The sequence below is a fragment of the Pipra filicauda genome, unplaced genomic scaffold, assembly GCF_003945595.2.
Source record: "Pipra filicauda isolate LSUMZ 115617 unplaced genomic scaffold, ASM394559v2 scaffold121_size3267253_pilon, whole genome shotgun sequence".
In the NCBI taxonomy this organism is placed as follows: Eukaryota; Metazoa; Chordata; class Aves; order Passeriformes; family Pipridae; genus Pipra; species Pipra filicauda.
In genome coordinates, this window is record NW_024103674.1 from 2,957,279 (window position 1) to 2,971,341 (window position 14,063).

At 56.6% G+C, this 14,063-nt stretch overlaps 2 protein-coding genes across 2 annotated transcripts in view; one reads left to right on the top strand and one right to left on the bottom strand.

Moving 5' to 3' along the window:
• Positions 1 to 839: 839 nt before the first annotated feature.
• BARHL1 (BarH like homeobox 1) lies at positions 840 to 7,121 on the top strand. Its single transcript, XM_027739331.2, has 3 exons — positions 840 to 1,367; positions 4,517 to 4,739; positions 6,274 to 7,121. Exons 1-3 carry the CDS (start codon positions 917 to 919, stop codon positions 6,566 to 6,568), a joined length of 969 nt encoding a protein of 322 aa, XP_027595132.1. The 5' UTR covers positions 840 to 916; the 3' UTR covers positions 6,569 to 7,121.
• A 5,465-nt stretch (positions 7,122 to 12,586) lies between these two features.
• Positions 12,587 to 14,063, bottom strand: part of DDX31 (DEAD-box helicase 31) — a 47,002-nt gene continuing 45,525 nt past the window's right edge. The window contains exon 20 of the mRNA XM_027739342.2: positions 12,587 to 12,962. Within this exon, the coding sequence (XP_027595143.1) occupies positions 12,824 to 12,962 (139 nt within the window). The 3' untranslated portion in view covers positions 12,587 to 12,823. The remainder of the gene's footprint in view (positions 12,963 to 14,063) is intronic.

Sequence of the window (14,063 nt, forward strand, 5' to 3'; positions counted from 1 at the left end):
AATTAATTCCCGTTAATCAAGCTCCGAGGTGTCGCCTGCTGGGGAGTGACATCCCCCAAAACGCCCGGCGGCCAATGGGCGCGTTCCCACGGGGTGGGTGGGGGGTGCCGGGGTCCCCCAGCCGGAGCGGCCCAAGTTCAGGTTTTCTCCCCATTTCCCCCCGTTCCCCCCCCGGGGAGGGCGCGGCGCTCCCGCCGCTGTCCGAGGTGCTGAAGGCGCCTCCGGCTCCGGAGCGACTCCGGCTCGCGGGCTCCGTCCGAGGTGCTGAAGGCTCCGGAGTCACTCCGGTTCCCCCCCCCCGCCGGTGTCCGAGGTGCTGGCGGGGAAGGGGGGGCGCCGCGGCGGCCCCGACGGCTGGCCACCCCCTCCGCCCTCCCCTCGCCCTTCCCCATTGATTTCTGGATCATTAAGTGGTTAAGGCGCTGCGAAGCCTCCACTATCGATCGCTGCCTCCCCACCTCCGGCTGGGAGCCCCCCGGGCTGCCCCCCAGCCCCGCGCCGCCGCGGCTCCGGGCACGGGTGGGGTGGCCGGGACCCCGGGTGAGGTTGGGGTCCGTCCCCCCTCACCCCACCCCCTTCGCGGCCAAAGTTTGACTCTGCCTCCCTCTCCCCCCCCTCTCCTGTCTGTCTGTCTGTGAGTGCAGCTGGGCGCGATGCTGAAGACGGAGCAGCCTTGGATCTAACGCGCGGCGCCTCGGAGAGCCTTGCAGCAATTGTTGCCCGGATCCCAGACTGAACTTTGCTCATTTTTTTTTCCTTTTCACCTTTTTTTTTTTTTTAAATTATTTATATTTTTTTTGCCTTTTTTTTTTCTTTCCTTCCCCCCCTCCCGTTATTGTTAATTATCATTATCAAACCGCTTCCGCCGCGCCCTCCCCGCCAATGCCCGTGTGAGCGCCGGCACCTCGCGGGGGCCATGGAGGGCTCCACCGGGTTTGGGATCGACTCCATCCTCTCCCACCGAGCCGGCAGCCCGGCCGTGCCCAAGGGGGACCCGCTGGTGGGCGACGGCCGGTCCCCGCTGGAGCTGAGCCCCCGCTCCGAGGGCAGCAGCGGGTGCCCCTCGCCCCGCTCGCCGGGCCGCGAGTGCCTGGAGGCGGCGGTGCCGCGGCCGGGCCTGGATGCGCATCTCCAGCCGGGGCAGGTCTCGGCTCCCTCCCAGTCCCGGACCGTCACCTCCTCCTTCCTCATCAGAGACATCCTGGCCGACTGCAAGCCCCTGGCCGCCTGCGCGCCTTACTCCAGCACCAATGGACCTCACGGCGGGCAGGAGCCGGCGGGCAGGATGCCCACCAAGCCCGGCGAGGATTTTAGGGAGAAAATGGAAAAAAACACCAGCAGCTCCTCCTCGGACTCGGAGTACAAAGGTAAGAGCCGCTCACCCCGCTGGGCTTTGTAGGGCGGCCCTGACCCAAAGCCTCGGGCGGCCCGGGGGTCTCCCGGTGCTCCGGGATCTCGCTGCGGAACCGGCCCCGCTGATGGGGGGGGGTCGCGGTATCGATCGCCCCCGAAACGACCACGGGGTCGGCAACAACTTGGGAAAACTTGGGGTTCGGGGCTCGGTGGGGCTCGGCCCGGTGGAAGGGGTTGGGGCGATCGGCGCTTCCTCGAACGCGCCCGGGGGATCCTCCGGGCTGTTTTCCGCGGGAAAGATCCGGCTGGTTTCGTTCCTACCCGCGGGGATATGGGAGAGGAGAACCGGAGACGGATTTCTGCCTGAGAAAAAAAAAATAAAAAAAACAAAAAAAAAGAGGAGGAAAAAAAAAGGAAGAAAACAATAATAAAATGATCACGACTTTGCCAGGTATTTTCCCCGCTCTGCTAAGAAACGAACAAGCCAGTTGGCGGGGTTTGATTCGATGTATTATTTGCGTTATTATTTTGGGGATGGTTCAAAACAGAGCACGACAGACAGGGAGCCCTGGGCTGCATCCACGGCGGGGCTGGGGATGGATGCGGCCGCTGCTCGCCCCAGGCCGGGGGCTTCGGCCTCCCGGGCCCCTCGCAGCCCCTTCCCGGCCTTCCCCTGCGGCAGCCGGGGCGGGGAGAGGCACAGGAACAGCACGGGAGGGTTGGGGTCGGTCCTCGCCCCCCGGAGCGGTTTATCCCAGGTGCTTTCGCCCATCGCACCCCCACCACTCCTGCAAACTTTTACCCAGGAAAAGTGTTCGCCGGCTGTTGGAGAGGGGAAGGCGAGGGTACCCAGCTGGGGGGAGAAAGGGGAGGCGATGGCACCTTGCGGGGCCGATGGATTTGGGGGGCTTGGCAGAAAAAAGCGAGGGAGGTGCTGAGCCCTGTCCTGGCTGCAAATGCACCCTCGGCCCGCCTGGAGAGGCTGGGCTGAAATCCGGTTCATGGAGGAAAAAATACTCGCCCAAAGGAGCCTCCAAAGGCGGCGAAAACCTCTGGGCATCGCGAGGGGATTTTCGCTCCAAACGAAGGACGGAGCCCGGGGTCGGTGCCGGGGCTGGAAGTGCCCCGGGAGGAACCATCGGCCCCGCTGCTCTGCAGGGCCGGGATTGAAAGCAGCTGCGATTCCCACCTTGCTGGTTTGTTTTCGCCTCCTACACCCGCCCCAAATTTCTTCAGCTCCTCTCCCCTTCCCCCAAATCGCCGAGACGCGAAAGAAGCGGCGGCGGGCGGGGGGGAAGAAAAGCGGGTTCTCCGCATCCCCCAGAGCCGGCCGAGCCCGGGCAGGGGGGGATGGATTTGGGTGGGGGCCGTTCCCCGTTGGCGCTTGGCTCCTCTGCTGTCCCTGCCACGGCCACGCTGCAAACGCCGCTGAAATGGGGGGAATAAATCCTTTAAGTTGCGGGGAAAACACCGCTTTAATCGTGGAGGAAAAAATGGCCTAAACGAGAGGGGAAAACAGATTAAATGGGGGAAAAAACACAATTTAAATGGGGGGGGGGGGGAAACAGAGCTTGAATCAGGGGGAAATCCCTGCATTAATGGGGAACGGGTGAAAGTCCTCGCTTCCAGCACGATCATTTTTTTGCTGCTTTGGAAATAGCCTTTCCTGGGGCAAAACGCCCCTTATTTATTCCGCGAAGGAGCTGCGGGGCCAGGCCTAACCCGCAGCGGCCAAAATGCCGAAAAATCCATAATATATATTTATATATATATATATGTATAAATTTTTTTTTAAAGCTATGAATAGCCAGGGAAAGATCCGAACCGGCTGGGGAAGCCGCTGCCACCGTTCCTGCAGCCCTTTGGAAGGCAGGAACTTTTTTAGGAGCCGAGGATCAGCCCGGGGGCCGGGAGGGATTTGCCGTCTCGGGATGCTCGAGGCCTGACCCGCTTTACTCCGCGGAAAAACTCCGCACAAACTTTGGGGCCGTTCCCGGGAGGGAGCGGGGCCGCCCCTCTTCCCCTGCCCGGTCCCGGCGCTGCCTCTTTCCCGTGATCTGGGGCCGAATCTCCCCGCTTAAGGCTCGTCCCCGGCTCGGGCTCTGCCTGCTCGGCCAGAGCCGGGATTTCTGGTTGAAGGGTTTCGCTCCCCGGTGGCTCAATTAACCGGATTATTGTCTTCCTACAGAGAGAAATCAGCTCGCGTTCGGCTGCAGCCCTGTCCCTGCTCACCCCCGCCACCAGCAAATTTAACATAAACCCCTGTGAAAAAAAAAAACAAAACAACCAAACGCCGTCGATATGTATAAACCGAGCCTTTTTGCTCCATAATCTCCTCCAGGAGAGTGGAGAAGGCGCGCACAAACAGGGATTTATTTTTCCCCTTTTATTTTTATTTCTGCTCGATAATTTTTCCATCACCTACTAACATTTTGTGGCGTAAGTTCCCGCGTCGCTCTGCCGGCGCGTAGGTACCGACAGCGCCAACGAACCACCGCCAGCCCCTCTCATTCGGCATTTTTTAAGATAAATAACAGCCCGGGCAGGGGCTGGCGGAGCCCCTTCCCCAGTATTTCGTTGTGCGCCCTGGAGAAGGGGGGTTTGTTCCGTGCCCCGGGAGGACGGAGGTTTCTCCGCGGAGGGGAAAAGCAGGACCAATCCGGCGACATTCCCCTCCAAAAAATGTAGACTTAAAAATTTTCGGTTTTGGTTGGGTTTGTTTTCGGTTTAAAAAAAAGAAAAAAAAAAAAGAGAGAGAGAGAAAGAAAAAAAGGAAATAAAAATTATCCAAGCATCGAGAAATCTGTTGGGTTTGGGAGAATAAACTCTGAGGAGGGCCCTGCCCCGTGAGAAATGAGGAGTGAAAGGGATAAGGGGGGGTCTAGGCAGGAGGGCGGCGGGGCCGGGCCGGGGGTCTCCTCGGCACATCCCGGCGCTCTGGCCCCACTCCCAGGCCCTCGGGAAGGGGAAAGGCCGGGCCCGTTCGGGGGAGACCCCCCGAGTCCCCCCCAAGGTTAAAATTTTCGAGGTTACAGAGCAAATGTGCCGTGAGCCCGACTCGGTCCTGAGCCCCTGACTCACGGCTGCAGGGGGCTACCCCCTTCTTTTGAGGGTATTTCCATTCCTGCCCTGACCTGGCCTCTCTTCCTCCCTCTCGGCTCAGTGAAAGAAGAAGGGGACCGAGAGATCTCCAGCTCCCGGGACAGCCCCCCGGTGCGGCTGAAAAAGCCGCGCAAAGCCCGCACCGCCTTCACCGACCATCAGCTGGCCCAGCTGGAGCGCAGCTTCGAGAGGCAAAAATACCTGAGCGTGCAGGACAGGATGGAACTGGCCGCCTCCCTCAACCTCACCGACACGCAGGTGAAAACGTGGTACCAGAACAGAAGGTAAAAATGCACCTTTCCCTCCTGCCCGCAGCGCCGGGATCCCACCCTGCCCCTCTCCCCGGCCCCGCACCCACAAACCGGGCAGGGCTCTTGCACCCCACAACCACCCCGTCCGTCCTGGCACCAGGAGAGGTGCCATGTCCGTCCCGTCCCCGCCTCCCCCGGGGACTTTTACCCCGAAGTCAAGGGGAGAAAAGCGATGCCGGGGCAGGGCAGGGGGTGGGGGGCAATCCGTGCCCCCAGCCCCGGCAAGGCGAGGAGGCAGGACCGGGCTTCCAGCTAAACACAACAGCATAACACATCGGCCCATTAATAATAGATACCAATTACTGCTTTGGGCATCAATAATTAACACCCTTTACAGTAATTACACAATTATTATTATGATGAATAATTTACTGGTGGAAATAGGTTTAGCGCTTCAGCGACAAATCTGTAAAAGGGTTGGAGACGTGTGGTGGCTTCAGTGGGTTTATCGGGACAACCCGAGCCCCGACCATTGCCACCGCCACCAAACGAGGGACCCCCGGCTGCAGCCCCCACACTGTCCCCCCGCTCGCCCCGGGGTTTGACCCTCCCTCCCCGTCATTTCCAGTCCCGCTTTGCCATCTGCAAAGATCCCCCCACGTCGGTGATTTGGGGGTGTCTGGGGGCGCTGGGGGCTGTGTGGTCACCTCTCCGCTCCCAAAATCCCTCCCGCAAGGACGCGCCGGAGCCGAGCCGGTGCCCCCAGCCCCCTTCCCTGGCCAGCCCGGCCCGCCGGCGGCCCCGACGTGGGCGAGATCCCGGGGCCGGGGCTTCTCCACGACATCCGGCACACACACACACACACATATATATACACACATGCACACATACCCTAGGTACGTATGTATGCATATATAAAATATATACGTGTGTGTGCATATATATATATATATATATATATGTAGGTATATACAGAGAGACATATATATGCCGCAAACGAATGCCCCGGGACGCTGCCCCACTCGTGTCCCCCCACGGGACCCTCGCAGCCCCCCGAGGGGCCCGGCCCGGTCCCGGCAGCCCCGGGCCGGGGAGGGGGTCCCGGAGCCCCGGGCGGCGGCTCGGGCCGGGGCATCGCGGCGGCCGCAGCACCCGCGGGACTGAGGGGAGAGGATCCCCGGCGGGTCGTGTGACAATCTGGAACTTACACTCCCAGGAAGGGACTGAAATGATGGTCGCGATTTATATCGCCGCGATTTACGCCCCGCCCGTGGATCCCAGCCGGGCTGTGGCTCCGGTGGCTCAGGGAAGGCTCCGTGGGCGCTCACGCCGGGCCGCCGCGGTGGGAACAGCAGGGAGATAAGCCCCCTGCTCCGATTATTGGAGTCTGCATCCCGTGCCTGCCGCACAAGGAAGTCTGGCCCTGGGAGCCAGCGGTGGGAGCGGGGATGCACAAGGAGAGCAGAGTCCGGGGAAAGGGGGCATGCAAAGGGTAAAAAGAGCTCGGGAGCGGCTTTGGGAGCATCCCTCCCTCCTTGACCCCCTGTCTCGACTTGTCCCCCCCCAGGACCAAGTGGAAACGGCAGACGGCGGTGGGCCTGGAGCTGCTGGCCGAGGCCGGTAACTACTCGGCTCTCCAGAGGATGTTCCCCTCGCCCTACTTCTACCCGCAGAGTTTGGTCTCCAACCTGGACCCCGGCGCCGCCCTCTACCTGTACCGCGGACCCAGCGCGCCGCCCCCCGCCCTACAGAGACCCTTGGTGCCCCGCATCCTCATCCACGGACTGCAGGGCGGCAGCGAGCCCCCGCCGCCCCTGCCCCCGCTGCCCGGCGTCCTGCCCCGGGCTGCGCAGCCCCGGTGAGCCCCGGCCGCCCGGGAGACCCCCCCCCGGCACCCACCGGGCCGGGGGGCTGGAGGGGACAACCCCACCTCTGGGGCCGCGAGCAAGCGACAGACTCCCGCTCATCCCCGAATATATATATATATATATATAAATATAAATGAGACCTCCCCTTCCTTTTTTAAAATATATATAAAGAATGCAAGAAGCAAGGGCAGGCTTGGCAGGACGGAGCCGGCGGAGCTGCCCCCCAACCCCGCGGGGCACTCGCCGCCTTTTTACCCCCTTGTGCCCCCGAAGGGCAGCGGGGCCGCTGTGGGTCCCCCCACCCCGGCGTGGGACGGCGCCTGGAGCACGGGGGGAGGCGGATGCTCCGGGGGGGCTTTGCCTCTCTGCCCCCTCCCCAGGAACTGTCGGGGGGACCGAGCCACACCTGCCACGGACGGCTCCGGGGAGCCCCCTCCCCGCTTTCCCCGGCTCCCTGACCCCGGGGCACCATCCGGGAAGGGCCGCGGTGGGGCCCGGGCTGACGGCCCCAGAGAGACTTTGGGACGTCCGTAACTTAAAATTAAAAAAAAAAAAAAAAAAAAAAAAAAAAAAAAAAAAAGAAAAAAAAAGGGGGGAAAAGCGCGGTGGAATGTAAATACGGTGCAAAATGTATATGAATTATTTATTTGTGAACCCTGAGGGCGTATTTGTGTAAGTGATTCTTGTCAGTCTGTATCCCGGGGCCGGCCCGGCCGGGCGGGGGGCGCGGTGTGTGGGGGGGTGCTCGGGGCGCCGCGGCCGCTCCCGCTCCCCCCTTTTTTAAATGTGGAAATAAAACTTCTTTACAAACAAACGGGTCTCGCCTCCGCCGGCCCCTTCTTCCCCTCCCGCTTGTTTGCTCTGGTGGAGCAGCCGCCGCCGCCGCCGAGGGGAAAAGGGAAGAGCAAAGAGGAGTTTTCCCACCTCCCATGGCAGGGTTCGCCCCCCTGCCCGGGTCCCGGTGTCCCCCCGGTGTCCCCAGTGCCGGTATGCGGGACCGGCCGCGGGGCCGTCGGGGGGCACCGGGGCGCTGCTGCCCGGCGCGGCGATAGCGAATTAATGACGCTAATCTTAAGTGTATAATTGCCTAAGTGCTTTAAATGATCGCTTTGCAAAATGGATTGTTTCCACCCTTTAAAAGTGTCGCTCATCTGGCCGCGGCCAGCGGGCCCGGCAGCTGGTCCCCGGGACAGCCGGGCAGCGGCTCCTCGGCTCGGGGAGCCGACAGATGGGCTGCGGGTCCCCTCGGCCGCTCCCCCGGCCCCTCCGCTTCCCCCGGCCCGCCTGTCTGCGGAGCATCCCCCCCCGGCACCCACCGGCCCTACAGATCGCCCTCCCCGGGGCCGGGTCCCAGCCCGGTGCCCCCGGCCCGGCTCCGTCCCGGGGGCTTTGCCCCGGCACCCCCCGAGCCCCGCGGGGAGGGGGATTGTCGGCTCGGCCAAATGCACAGCCACGCCTGGGGGAAAGAGCCCCCGGCCTTTGTGGACGGTGCTGGTCCTTTGCATGTGAATGGGGGAGTTTGGTAAATCCCCGGGCCTCGGCTGGGCGAGGAGGAGGAAGGGGGGTCGCTCCCAGCTCACGGTTAATGAAGTGGGAAAGGAGTCTTTCAGAGAGGCCTGCAAACAACCCCCTCCCCGGGCAACAACCCCCCGTCCCAAATCCTACATGGATTGACTTAAACCCAGGGGATAAGTGCTTTAAATTAATCTCATTGAATAAGAATGAGGCCAAACAAAACTCTTTAAAATCATATTAAAAATCTATCAAAGGACAACTTGCAGTGGGTGTGCTTTTCATTTTGTGAGCGCGCAGGCAAGGAGCATACAGCAACCTTCCTCCCATTTACACAGCAGGAATGTGAATCAAAGACATTCTCTAATATTTAATTGTCCTTGTAGCCATAGCAGATTCCTCCTCTTACATTAATGAAGTACAAGGCTTCGTTACAAGTTTGTAATTGCAATATTTAAATTTGCCATTTCACATCTGGAAGGAGCTGGAAGCTCCCCTGTACCGGCAGGACTGAGCCAACGCTGTAACACAGCGACAGAGTCCGGCTTGTGTTACACGGATGGAAGGAGAGAGCAGGGCAGAGCCCTGAGGAAACCTCCTCTCTGGGAAGGGGGAATGGCTGTGCCATGTCTGGCTGGGAAGGAAAAGCAGAGGGGAAGCGAGGGCTGGAGCTGTCACTTCCAGGGAGATCTCATAGCAGAGTCAAGCAAGGCAAGCTTTGAGATAAATCAGTTTAGGGAAGACACCACAGGCTCTCAGAGAGCACTGCACTTGCCACACGAACAGCATCTCGTGTGGGAGGATCTCAGCAGCCTCAAAAGCCGCTGAAGGACCAACCTCACCTCCAGGGGCTGAGATAAAACCCGTTGTCCTACAGCAGAACCCACCAGCACTGGTCCTGTACCTACAGCAGCCCCTGACCAGGCTGGAAACTACTTGTTTCTAGAGGGCAGTGCCAGGCAGGCACAATCCTGGCAAGGCCTCAGGCGTGGGACAGGCTGTGCTGGGTTGAAATTAGATGAAGCAGTAAAAATGGCACAGCTGAGAAGAGCACCAGTGCCACGAAGGAAACCTTTGGAGCATTGCACCAGTTCTGCTCCACTGACTTCTCCCAGGGCACAAAGTCCAACAGACAGGCTGCTGGTGGTTGGTTTGTCAAGCTCTGGATCCAACACACAGACCAGATAGTGCAGTGGGGTTGCCAGGACCAAATGCAATCCTGGCTCTCAAACCCCTTCTGGGCTTTTACCCAGCTCAAGGTCCACCTTCCTCCCCTCCTGACACAGCTTTAACCAGGACCACCACCCTTGGAACAGAGAACAAAAGCTGCTCTGCTGAACATGCCAACACACAAATTCATTGAAATCTGAACTGTTTCTAGCCAAGATATTTCATGGTTTCTTCTGAACACCAAACAAAACTATGTCAGAATGGAAAGCCCAGAACACAGGTGCTTTTCCTGCCCTCTTCCCAGGTTTGTAGAGAACGTAAACTGTAAGCAGGAGGTTCTGTTGCTTTCTACCCTGCTTAGTTATGGAGCTATGTCTTGTGTCTGACCTACACCCTGGGAGTGGGTGTTTAACTGTGACCCTTGTCCCAAGGTAACCTCCTTGCTTTTTCTTAATCCAAAGCCTTGAAGTGTGAACTCAAGATGCTCCAGTTGCAGAGGAGAGGAGGATGTGGGTTCCTTCTATAGGTGAAGGACAAAGAGCCAAAAGAGAGCTGAGAAAATGCACAGGAACATCTCCCGGGAGAGGCAGGACTCCGGGTGTGAGAGCAGGGAGTGGACCAGCAAGGAAGGCAAACCCAAACTGAGCCCAGGTCTGACTCACAGGCAGTTTTACAGAAAAGCTCCACAGTGCCATCATTTCCAGACCAAACACAGAAACCTCAGGCTGCAGGGCAGGAAGGCCCCTGCCACCCACCACAATGCAGACAAGAAAGCAAACCTGACCAAAGCCAACACCCATACAGCCCAACAAAGCTGCAATCCCACCAAACACTGCCCACAGCTCATCTCATCTCCCCTCCCAGGGGAGCTCCCACCCAACCAAGCCCCCTGCAACGCCCACGTACCTCAGAGCAGGAGGGGACAAATCCAGGAGCAGTTCAGGGTGACATCCACCTGCTCCACGCCGCAGGAACCCACCAGCAGCTCCTCTGGCATTTGGGTGCTCAGAGGACCTGGGAGCCTTTGCACCCACAACACCCTGTTCCTGCTGCAGGTGATGAAGGTCTGCAGGCAATGCAGTGATGGAACCCAACAGCAACCCAACCCCTGCCCCACCACAAGGACCACACCCTGCCCTGCCTCAATTTAGAGGTGATTTGAGGACAAAGTAACTCCAAACCTACCAGGTTCTTCCTGAATGGAGTGGTGCACAGGGGTAAAGCCACCTCAGAGCCAATCTAGAGCTGCCCAAGTGTAAACAAGGAATCAAATTCTGCCCACCCAGCCACAGTTCAAACACATTTTGCACATCAGCCTTCAAGTTTATTACAGGCAAACTCAGCTTAACTCCAGGTGCATGTACGTATCTTTTAACACATTTTCTTTCATATTTAACAATCTCCTCCTCTCCCTTCCCTTAATCACACCAGTAATCCAGCACTATCTGCTAAAAGATGGTGAAGCTGAAAGAAAAAGGCATTCTACCTTTTTTAAAAATCACATTATTCATCATAACTGTTTGTAACATTCCATGCCCAGTTAATGCAGGCAGCAATGAGATTTCCTGATGTCTCTCACCCATGTGCTGTTGGCCTTTATTCCTACTGTTATCAATTTGCCAATAGTCCCTATTAATTCCTACATGACAGTCAGCCAGGAGAAGGTCACATATTTTCTCCTCATGCAAAAGATCATTCCCAAACTTGCACTCCCTGCATCACTCTGAGTCATTTCCATCCTCAGGCGTTTCTTTTCTGTTTAAGTTGACATTTGCCTTAAAATCTGATTGCTCTTCCAAATAGTCTTCATAACAAAATCAGGTGAGCTTTGTTGTTATTTTATTTTAATCTAATGAATGTTGGTAACTTCATTCTCTCTGCAAAATCATGGTTAATTTGATACTGGAGCCCTCTTAGCTTCTTTCTGAAGTGTTCAAAAGAGTATTACAGTGAAATCAGTGTGTTTGATAATCCACTGGGAGGAAAAAAAAATTCTGGTTCTAAAAAGTTACACCCACTTCAGAAATTAAATACTTTGGGACTGATGGCTTCTCTCCTACAATCCTTTGTATGACTCACTACAGCCCAAAGTAGGTGCCCTCAATTCTGCATTCACAAAGCAGGCATCATTTTCATCTGCTTATACTCCTTTTTCAGTAGTTTCTTCCTTCTGACATCTGAAATTGCCACTGTTGGAGCACTTTCTGCTTCTGCATTAAACATACCTGGTTTGGGGCAGGGGTGGGCTGCCCTTCCTCATCCCTCTCAAGGAAGACACATGCAGGTAGCAGGAGTTGTGTTTTGGCAGGGTTTGCAGTGTTTATCCTGTGCACTGCTTGGTGTGTGTGTTACAGGGGGTGCTGGAAGGAGCAGAGTGAGGAACTCGGGAGAGGGAGGTGGGTGCTCACCTGGGGGAGTTTGGAAGTGCAGGATTTTGGGGGCACCTGCTCTCCCCAACACCTCACCAACTCCAAGGGGAATTTGGGTTCCATTTCACACACTGGGCAATGGTGAACAAGCACCAGTCTCAGCACATTTGGGGCCACCCTGCATCCCTTTTCTCAGTGTCCCAGTTCTCTGAGGAGAACAGGATGGAAAGCAAACGGGAAAAGCAAGAAGAGAAATCCATTAGCTTGGGATGTGCTCAAAATAGGCCCAGGCAAGGCAGAGAACCCCAAAAGGCTGGGTTACTGCTGGCAAGAGTTAGCAAAAGCCTGCAAAGCTTTAATGTTCAGAGAGGTGAGACATTCATACACCCTCTGCTTTCTATAATTAGGTGTGACAATGTGCTGCAGGGCAAGGAGAAGTTTGGATTCCACACCGGCTCCTTCCCAGAGTGACAACGTTTGTTCCCAAACTCAGGAGTTTGGGAACGCCTGACATGAAGTTTTGACATGAAGTTTTGTGCCCATGAGCCCTGCCCCAAAGGGACCACGTGTCATTTCTCCACAATCCCACCACCGGCCTCATTACAGGTGGCAAATTCCTGCCCAGGGACAGACGTTGCCCCAGTGCACGGAGGACAGGAGAGGAGATGCAGCAATGTGGCTTTGTTACCTCAGACAGGAGCAAAGTGCCCCCTTACAGTGACAGGGAAGGGGCAGCCTCCCCTCTCCTCTTCAACGTGCTCCCCTGCCACGACTGCTAACCAGGCTCAAAATAGCAAGTGAAGGGATTGTGGAGCGTTTCTGCAGGTCTTTAAACAGAAAAGCACCTCCTGTGTGACCACAGTCGTCTCACTCTTATGTTACACAGGCATCACATTTCTCTGAAAACCATATTTAACCTTTTTTAAAATTATTTTTCTTGCAAAAAAAACCCCCCAACACCTTAGAAACACGGCACATCTTCAGGAGGCCACGTTTAATTGCAGCAGTACAACAGGACACGCCTGGATTCGATTCCATTTGGACCTATGGAATGAAGGGGAGGAGGCCACGGTCCCCAAGATCCCTCCCACATTTGCCTGATAAATTGAAACACTCCTCAGTTGGTTTGGCAGGTCACCCTGCCCCCCGGCTGAGGCACTCAAGCAGGTTTTACAGCCAATGGCTGGGAGGTCCTGGCTTATGTTGGAATCTGCTGGTTGCCAGGTTTCCTCCGCTTTTTCTTCCTCCTGACCTTGGTGTCCATCCCACTGGAATATTCAGAGCGCAGGATCTCGGCAAGGCGACGTTTGCCGTGGGTCTTCTTGAGCAGGTCAGACCTGGGAAAAGCAGAGGGAAGAGCAGAGGGAAGAGCAGAGGGATTAGATGATTCCCTTCTCCCCGCTGGGTGGGACCGACTGGAGCGGCGCCGAAAAGTGACATTTGCGCATTAGCGAAGGAACAGCTTCCTCTTCTCCAGGCTTGATTTGAAATTCTGTCTCATGCAAAATTAGATATTGTTGTGACAGGTTTTCACAAAGGTGGCAAAATATCACGCCGTTTTTAAAAGCAAGCCTTTGTTCTGTACAAATGCTCTTGCAGGGGTGGCGGGGAGAAGGAGGGAAGGTTTGTGAGCTGAAGGCTGATGAATTAGGTGACACAGCAGTTTGAAAATTATAAGAATAATAAAAAAACCTAACAGCCTCGTGACACTGAACAATGGAAACACTTTATAAACAGAGCTGAAATCCAGAGCTTGAAAACAAGGGAAAGCAAACAAGGAAAAAAAAAATGAAAATGTCAGGAGTCTCAACCCAACAGAGTCTTTCCTTGCAGCGTCCTGCAGCCATCACAGGCATCTCACAGCCACCCCTCCAGAGACTGCCTTTTGCAAGGGTAGCTGCATTCAGCCCATCCCCTGAACTCCAACATGGATCTCTCTGTAGCCCTAAACTGCCAGCTATAAATATAAAAACCCACTCAGCATTTTTCCACCACGAGTTCTGCCACTGTCCTGATCCATAACCTTTGGTAAATCTGGTCTTGGTTGCTGCTGTTGCCCTCACTTATCTAACCTGTGATCTCTTGGGTGCAGGACCTGTTGTTCCTTACCATGTTCCTGGACACAGTGGGTGTCCACAGGTATTGGACACTCTCCTCTTTATAGTCACAGAATCACAGAATGGTTTGGGTTGGAAGAGACCTTAAAGATCATCCAGTTTCAACCCCCTGCCAAGGGCAGGGACACTTTCCACTAGACCAGGTCTAACTAGAGCCCAGTCCAGCCTGGCCTTGGACACTTCCAGGGTGCACCTCTCTGAGCAGCTGGTCCTAAAAAGGACCTGTAACAGATCTCAGAGAAGTGAACAGAAATCAGTCTGTCCCTCTAAACACCAGGGAGTTGAAGAGCAGCCCCACATCCACACCAGCATGCTCTGGTG